Source organism: Scaptodrosophila lebanonensis, unplaced genomic scaffold, assembly GCF_003285725.1.
Source record: "Scaptodrosophila lebanonensis strain 11010-0011.00,11010-0021.00 unplaced genomic scaffold, SlebRS2 tig00000001-arrow-pilon, whole genome shotgun sequence".
Classification (NCBI taxonomy): domain Eukaryota; kingdom Metazoa; phylum Arthropoda; class Insecta; order Diptera; family Drosophilidae; genus Scaptodrosophila; species Scaptodrosophila lebanonensis.
Window position 1 is genome coordinate 4,659,172 of NW_022060529.1, and position 8,335 is coordinate 4,667,506.

The 8,335-nt window shown below is 39.9% G+C and overlaps 1 protein-coding gene across 1 annotated transcript; it reads right to left on the bottom strand.

The window, feature by feature from the left end:
• Window positions 1-2,810: 2,810 nt before the first annotated feature.
• On the bottom strand, window positions 2,811-5,182 carry LOC115630964 (kinesin-like protein Klp59C). Its single transcript, XM_030527547.1, has one exon. The coding sequence runs from the start codon at window positions 5,113-5,115 to the stop codon at window positions 2,956-2,958; it is 2,160 nt and encodes a 719-aa protein (XP_030383407.1). The 5' UTR covers window positions 5,116-5,182; the 3' UTR covers window positions 2,811-2,955.
• Window positions 5,183-8,335: the final 3,153 nt, after the last annotated feature.

The window sequence follows — 8,335 nt, forward strand, 5'->3', positions numbered from 1 at the left end:
TCCTTCATTTTATGAAAAGCTTTGAAAGAATAAAGCGCGCTGTGATTTTTTTTTCTGCTCGGTAACTATAAGAGGTGCAAGCCTTGACTGCAAGTCCTATGTAACTCAATCGATACCAGGCCTGAAAAAGAAAACTTAACAAATTATAATTGCACCAGCGACAAGCAGTAATTAAATGGAATATTTTGACTCAAAGCTTGCGTGACTTTGAGTTAAGGGCCCTTAAACAAACACACGGAACACATCCATATACACATTTTTAAAAATTAATTTGACGCTGCCTACTTGACCTTGTTTTGAATGTCCTTGACAACTATTTAATACCAAGTTATATGTTTTATGCATAAAGGTATCTTCGTATGTGTTCATTTTTTAGGCATGACAGTTTTATTGATTTGCGCAATATGTCAATCCAATCCATTGTAATTCCAAAATTTGTTCAACGTGAAACCTGAGACCAATCGCCCAAATACACAATGGCTCAGAAACTTTATTGACTCTTTTACTGCTAGACAGTTACTCTTACATACACATACACATATATAGACGAGGCAGAAGGATCGGATACTTTACGATTGTTACACTTGTTGTTGTTACGATATTATTGTTGGAATAGTAAAACCAAGAACAACATAATTTTGCAAAGAACAATAAACTGCGAACAACATAATGTGCCCCTACACTAACAAACACACACACACAAGAAGCAAACATAATGTTGAGATTTGTTATTTCTTTCTTACGGAGTATGTAAGGGTAAGACAAAAAATACACACACACACACACATGTAGTATATATAGATATATACAGACATAACACAACACATGTCAGTCTGCATTGAAGAAAAAAATTATAGGAGAGTGGCGAGTGAAGATTGGGGATTGGGGAGCAAATTGCTAAAGTGTTGGAGCAAAGTTTTGTTTGTCAAAATGTAATAAAGTGCAAACAGCAGCAAAAATAATGTGAACACATAAAAATGCGTGAAGTTTTTATTTTTATTTGCCCTGTCTGTCTGTCTGCTCCTGGGCACTCTTTAGAAGTTTAGGGACTGGCCTTGGCGGGCACATTGTTTGTTTGGAATGTTATTTACCCTTTGAGTAGCCAAAGGAACAACAAAATGAGCGTTGACAGCGCACTTAAAGCCCTAAAGTTAAAGCTGTGCATTTGGGGCTTTGCTTATCGGGCAGCTCAGCTGAATGGTTAATTATACTTGTATAATCTTCTTAATCAGCACTTTACACTAAACAGCATGTGTGTGGCTCGCGAATCTTTAAATTCCATTCAGTCTGATCTGCCACTGTCCCCAAAGATTGTGCGGTAGCACTGATATATTGTCGAGTAACTTGAAAAGAATGCCACAAAATTAATGAGCAGTAAAATCCACGATTTATTACAAATTATTTCAAGAACACTGTGTCTGTTCTCGCATTTCCTTGTGACTTTGGAAAATTAATGGGACTTGAATTGAATGCGGCTCAATCGAGTGAAAGCGGCCACACATTAAAGTGTTGAAAAGAAGCTGTACGTTTAAGAAATAGTGCTGCAATTTCTCAAGCACAGACAGGCTTTATTTATTTTAATTCATTTATAAAACGTTAAAAAGAGTCAACATTGCACCCAAGAAACAACAATCATCTTATTTACCTTTCAACCTGAGCTCAGATCGGTGTGGACAAGCAGTGATGTATAGAAACTGAAACTACGAGATTCGTGGACCGACCTGTTAGTTAATTTGTTCATATGTTCGTATGGGCTTAGAGTTTAGGACCCAAAGGGTTCAAACACACATAAACATTGTCAACGGCCCTCGAGTTATGAAAAATGGCACACTGAAGACAATAGCTTTGTTCTTGTGCCACTTGCTGTGGCATGTGGCACTCAAAGACTGCCCTAACTGCCCGAACACCCACATCCACACACACTCCGACAAAGTTGTCTACGAACATCGCATTCAAATCAGCCTGTGGAAAAATATTCTGCATAAATAATATATATGTATATAGTACATACAATGCTTATATCCTTGAATTGAATTTGATTGTTTTTCACTTTGGGCAAGAGTCTTATTGATTTATTCGATTTTTTATTCTTTTGTTGTTCTTCGTGGTTGCATTTTCTATGGAATTTACTGAAATTTGCATACAAAACCGGCATGTGATATCCAATTAAATATACTGAATTCTGTGTCAGGGAATATCAAAACACTAAAATGATAAAACCCGTATGAAACATTGATACTCGAGGTTTTAATGTGTGTGTTTCATGTTAAATTTCAATCTCCCCCTCGGTTTTTATCTCCTACTACGAGTATACCCTGTGAAAATGTTAGTGAAAATGCGTATATACTTGTATTACTGATCAGTATAACAAGACAAGTTGATATAGCCATATCTGTCCATCTAAAAGCATAACAGAATTGGCATAACCACTTGGTATTCCTATTTCCCTAAAGTTAATATTTTTTTCTTGACGCATCCCTACCACATCCACGGTATTATATTAGGGATTTCGCACAGCTCCCGTTGTTCTTTGAACTGTTTTTGCTATTTTTAATATTAACTTAATCCTTTCCAATTTAAATTTGAATCAAATATATACAATAACTTACCTTTTAAAGCGATACCCATCTATGATAAATACTCCCGTCCTAGTTTTTTATACTTGTAGAAACGCACAGAAAACTAATCTTTCATTTTACATAAACTATAAATGTGTAAATCATTTCCCTTATTAAATTTTCGCCTTTCCCAGCTCCATCTTAGTGTTCACTTAAGGAAACTTGTATCCGTAGATGAATGAACCAAAGACAGTGTTTTGTATAAATATATTAATTAATCTAGATACATATAATTTTGACTAACTATAATATTTTGGTAAGATTTCTGAATCATTTGATTTTGTCGTAGAAATCCTACAGCTAGCGAATAGTCCGTCACCGAATCGGCCCCAGGTAGCTATTGATGACATGTCTCCCTTATTTTGCTTAAATTATCTTCCAAGAAAGGCGTTGAACATGCTAGAGTTTCTTCAAAAGAAAATGCTATGGGCAACTCACTGGGGGCGCCTGGAGATGTTGCTGCCGTGGACTGGTTATTGGACAAGTTGTGCTCTGAGGCATGAAAAGAATTCAACAGCTGCTTCTGCGCTTCCACAAAGCTCTCGGTCATGGCATTAAGGAACACCATATTGTTCTTATCTAATGCTTGAGTTACGTTGGTCACATTCCAAACATTACAGCTGCCGTTAAAATTGTTAGTAAGCGGAGCGGTGTGGTTGGGTCTAGATGCTGCGGCTGGCTGAGATATTCTGGTGCTCTGTGCCGCCGTTGTCCCTTTGTCCATCTCATAGGTGCGTCCACCTGAGGTAGCTGCCTTCACCTTTCCCTCTGGCTGCGATGTCAATTCCTTGACGCGATCCGCATAGCGTAGAGTGTTAAGCGTGTTTTCGCACGAGTGCAGGCCTGGCGAGATCATGGCTATCATGCAGGTCTTCACCTTGCGGCCTCCAATAAAAGAGTCTCGCAGGACTTGCGTTAATTTTGAGCCTCGAAAGGGTAGGTGCCGTGATTGACGGCTGAGCGCCCTAATACACTCCTTAAGTGCCAAGAGTGACTTGTTTATCTCAGCACCCTCCAGACGCGTACGCCGGCAAGCCGAACAGTTATCCGCTCCCCGCTCATTCCCCGCTAGATCTATGAGCGAGAACTTTCCATGTAATTTTCCTTTGTTGCCAACGCGCAATACAATCTGAAATATGGCGTGTGAGCGGGACGATGTCGCATTCGCTGACGTCTGGCCGGAGGTGCGTACACTGTGACCCATCTCAATGAGCTGCAAGACATCCTCTGCGTTCTCCACAGGCTTTTCGGTGAGACCTACCACCTGAACCTGCTGATGGCCATCCTCCAGCACACGTAACTGCGGCTTTCCAGGCACCAGCAAGTCCGAAACGCGCATTCCATAAATCTCAAAAAAGGAGCAGGTAACCCTCAGGCCGAGCTGTGCATATCGAGGGATGAGCAGATGGGCAAACACATCGCTTGCCGTCATGGCGTAGATGCCATCGCGGCAGTTCTGCTGCTTGCCCGTAAACTCGCCACCCATGGTATGGGTCTTGCCGGAACCCGTCTGGCCGTACGCGAAGCACGTGGCCATGCCGCCATCAAAGATGTGCTTGACTAGCGGCCTGGCCGTGTACTCGTACACGGTGGCATTCGAACACAGCTCGTTGAAGGTGTAATCGAAACGAAATTTGTGATTTTCTAAGAACTTGGTCAAGTCAACTTGCTTTTTAGGTTCATGAACCACCAGCACATCCTTAGTGGGCACCGAGATCACATCCTGCTCCTTCTCAGCCACCTCTTTTCGATTGAGCGGCCGCTTGCGCACACACACCATTATCTGGTGCTGTTTTAAGGGCTGGCCTGGACCAAGCAACGGATCGAACACCATTTGCCTCTGATGCATTCGAATCATCCTCGCAATTTCCCAATTAGGATTATCCGGATCGGCGTTCTTAATCTGTTCCCGTTGCTGCCTAGCCAACGCCTGCAGCTCTCGGCGTTTCTCACGCCTCTCGCGCATCTGATCGATGACTTGAACTATATCGGGCCGACCGGAGTTTTGGATTTCTGGCTCGCTAGGCATTGGCCGCTTACGTGGCTCTGCTATGCATTGTGGGGAACGAGCCCTTGTGTTGATATTGGAATTAGTCGGCCCAGCAAGTCGATGTATGGTAAGAGGTATGTCAGCTTCTGGAAATGGCAGCTCTGTAGCGGCAGTTTTAACATATGAGTTAGGCTGGTCGCGAATGCCAGGATCATCACTCCGCCCATTGATGGTATTCGAAGCGGGCGAAGAAGTTGTTACTGGCTGCGGGTGAAAAGCCTTGCTGCTATGCGACGGATGTGCGGAATTCGACTGCTGAAATAGCTCGGGATTCATCTGAACAACGGCGGATAGTGGCAATTCCTTGCCGCGAACTGTAGAGCCCTCGGACCACTCCACGGTGATTACATTGTTGACCCCTCCGTCCAACTTAATGATGCAAGCCTTATGGATGCGCCCATCCGAGCGCTGGATAAATACCTCTTGGTTGATCGAGAGCACATCCATCGCTCTGCTGAATGAACGGAAAAATTTCTACAACTAATTATTGAGACGATGTAAAACAAATTTTGTTTTTAACTGTTTAGAATTTTTATGTCTTTAAAACAATACAAGCCAAAAACTAAAACGAATAACCGAAACAATATCCAAAATTGTATTGATTGAGCTTGAAACAGAAGTATTTTTTGCCACATGAACACTAAACTTTGACTAACATCGAAATGTATGTACTATGTACATAGTAATGTTTTATTGGGTAAGAATTACTTCGGATAAAGTGGTACGGCAACTTAAGGAAATGTCCGTTCAATCAATTCAGAAAAATTAAAATGGAAGAATTGCACCTACTTTGTATCTCTCATAATAATTGCATTTGTAAGACCATTTAAGACCTTCTTAAATATCGCAAAATTGTGTAAGTTTGAAAGATATTTCATTCATTTTTAAAATGTTAGCCTTCCAAATATATTTTAAAAAAATGTAATGCAAAGGAAGCCTGAAAATTTTACAACGTTTTCGAGAGTAAGTAGGTTTTCTTAAGCCTATTGCATAAGCTTCCCCTTTTCCTCGCTTTTTAAAATTTGAGAATGTATAAAATTAACCAAAACGTATTAAGGCGATGCATTTTTATATCGTTACTTCATTGACTGACCTCTGATTTATTTATGCTAAAATAATATATATATATATATACATCTTAAATAACTCAGCCACCTTTTATAAAAGATACATCTATACACCACAAATAACTCAGTTAAAGAGTTATCTTTTTATCTTACTCTGTTTACTTAAGCGTTGCTCCACACATGTCGAGGGGCTATGTCAAATGCCGGCTTATTGTTAAACTTGACCCACGACAATAACTAAAACGGCCAACTACTATATAGTGCAATTGCATTTCTCGCTGGGCAAAGATAGGGACTTGCTGTGCGTGTTCGCTGTATAAAATACATAGAAAGACGGATAAATAAAGCATATAATCGGGGATGCTCAGCGTTTTTGTCCTTAGAACTGACAACCAAATTTCGTTAAAATCCAATCATAAAAAATTTTTCGCAAATCCAAATACAGTAAAAATACAACATTTGGGTCACTTTTTCGTTTATTTTATGGCAGCTTTCAAAGTTTTTACTCATTGCAGGACCGTTTCCTGTGGCTGTTTTCTCTGACTGGGAGCGACTGCAGCTGTATGCGAAAAGGTGGCAATAAAATAAATGGCAGCACTTTCAGTGTCGGGGCACACAAACACACCTACACATTAATACATAAAAGGAGGTAGTATGTATGTACAATACTTAAAAAGGGCAGACCACCAGACGCGGCACGTCGAGAACTTCATGCCGAAAAGGTAATTTGGATAGGTGGAGCCGTGAGACGAACCGAGCAACCGTCATATATCAAAAGCGAAAGAGTAAAGCACATAAACCTGCGAACGTGAGCGCACGTGAGTGCCAGGAGAGTTGCAAACCTGGGCTGCTCAGAGCCGGGCTGTCCAGGAGACTGAGACTGAGAGTGGGGCTAAAACTGAGACTGGGACTGATTGTGTGCGCTTGGATTTACAGCGAGCGAGCGACTGAGCAACCGAGAAAGCAAGGAGTTGGTTAGCAGCAAATATTTGTGGTATTTTAGTTGGCCACTGAGTGGTTTATGACTTCTTACGGCATTACTCGTTGCTCTTTTCGGTTTCGCTGGGCAGGTGGTGGACAAGCATGTGGGTTTACGTTGTTATTTCTGTTGAATTCGTTGCTGCTGTTGTTGTTGTTGTTGTTATTACAGCTTCAACTGCTGCCGTTTGTTGTTGTGGCAATAACACTTCAGCCCGCTCAAGTAAATCCAAACACTTAAACGCGCAGCTGCCACATATTTGTGCGCCGAGCTTATGCCCACAACATGTGACAGAAAGTCCCAGCCCGTTTAAGATTAATGCTGTCGCCGCTTGAGAGGCCGTTCATTGTCGAAAAATTGACGATGTTCTGTTGCCGTTTAGCGGAATGAAACATACACATGCACACATCCACACACACACACATATTCCAAATACAACACACACTATTGAATAGCAAACACAAAAACGAATATAAAAAGCTCCAGAAAAAAGTCATTTCTAAAAGGATTACGCAATGCTTTGGTGTGACACTGACGCCAACGCCGACGTCGACGACGGCGACAAGGAAAGCAATGGCACAGGCGACGTGAATGTGAAAAATGAATTGCTGAGAAATTCGCATTTTCATTTGGGCGCAGAGCACGGCACACGGCGAACAGGACCGACAACATACAAGTGCGACATATTGCCCGACGGGTCGCCTCTCCTCGTAGCCAGAGTAGAATATGTGAAAAATGAACGGAAATACCGCAACGCTGAGGCGGAAATGAAAAATGCACCTAAACCGATGCCACAAAATGCTGACGAAAGTGTAAAATCAACTGTGGTGAGATGTCTGAAGAGCATAGCCTCCTATTTGTAAGAAGTTCGCTGCTTTCCGTTCGATGACATGTTGCAAAGCTGTCAAATATAAATTACAAAACATTAACCACAAACCAAAATTTTTCAGTATACTCGTACAGTCACAAAATGCAGAAAAATACTTTCCTGACATCATTTCAATGACTATTTTCCATATATTTTCATTATGTAAATAATACCAATTGTAACACAAATTTGATCAGTCAATCATATTAAATAAAAATAGCAACAGTGTTTTCTTTTTACATCTAATTAGCTTAGCAGTATACTATATATGACATTTTATGCGTTATTCAGTTTTTCAAAATTATTATACAACCCATAAGTATTTAATAAAATACTAAACCAATAGTTGTGCGCAAATTCCCTTTCAATTTCACTGATCACAAATTTAAATGAAGATATTTTTCAAAAATTTACTTCGTTATTCTTTTTTATAAAGTCATATTATTTCTTGTATCTTTACTTTAATATATTCACAATACATAAAGTCTTTAAGTTAAAGTCGAAATATTAGCGGAATATTTTATACGGTTATTATTGTTTCATTAAAATTATGAAAATTATACATGAAATAATAATAATAATATGATTGTAATAAAGAGGGTTTTACAAATACTATATGCATACATACATATACCAACATATCGACTAAAATATTTTTACGATTTTAAAAATATATTCCTTAGAAAGGACTTTCTCTTGAAGTATTATAATGATTACTTTCTTGTATCTTAAGCATTTCTTTTTCTTGTAAAC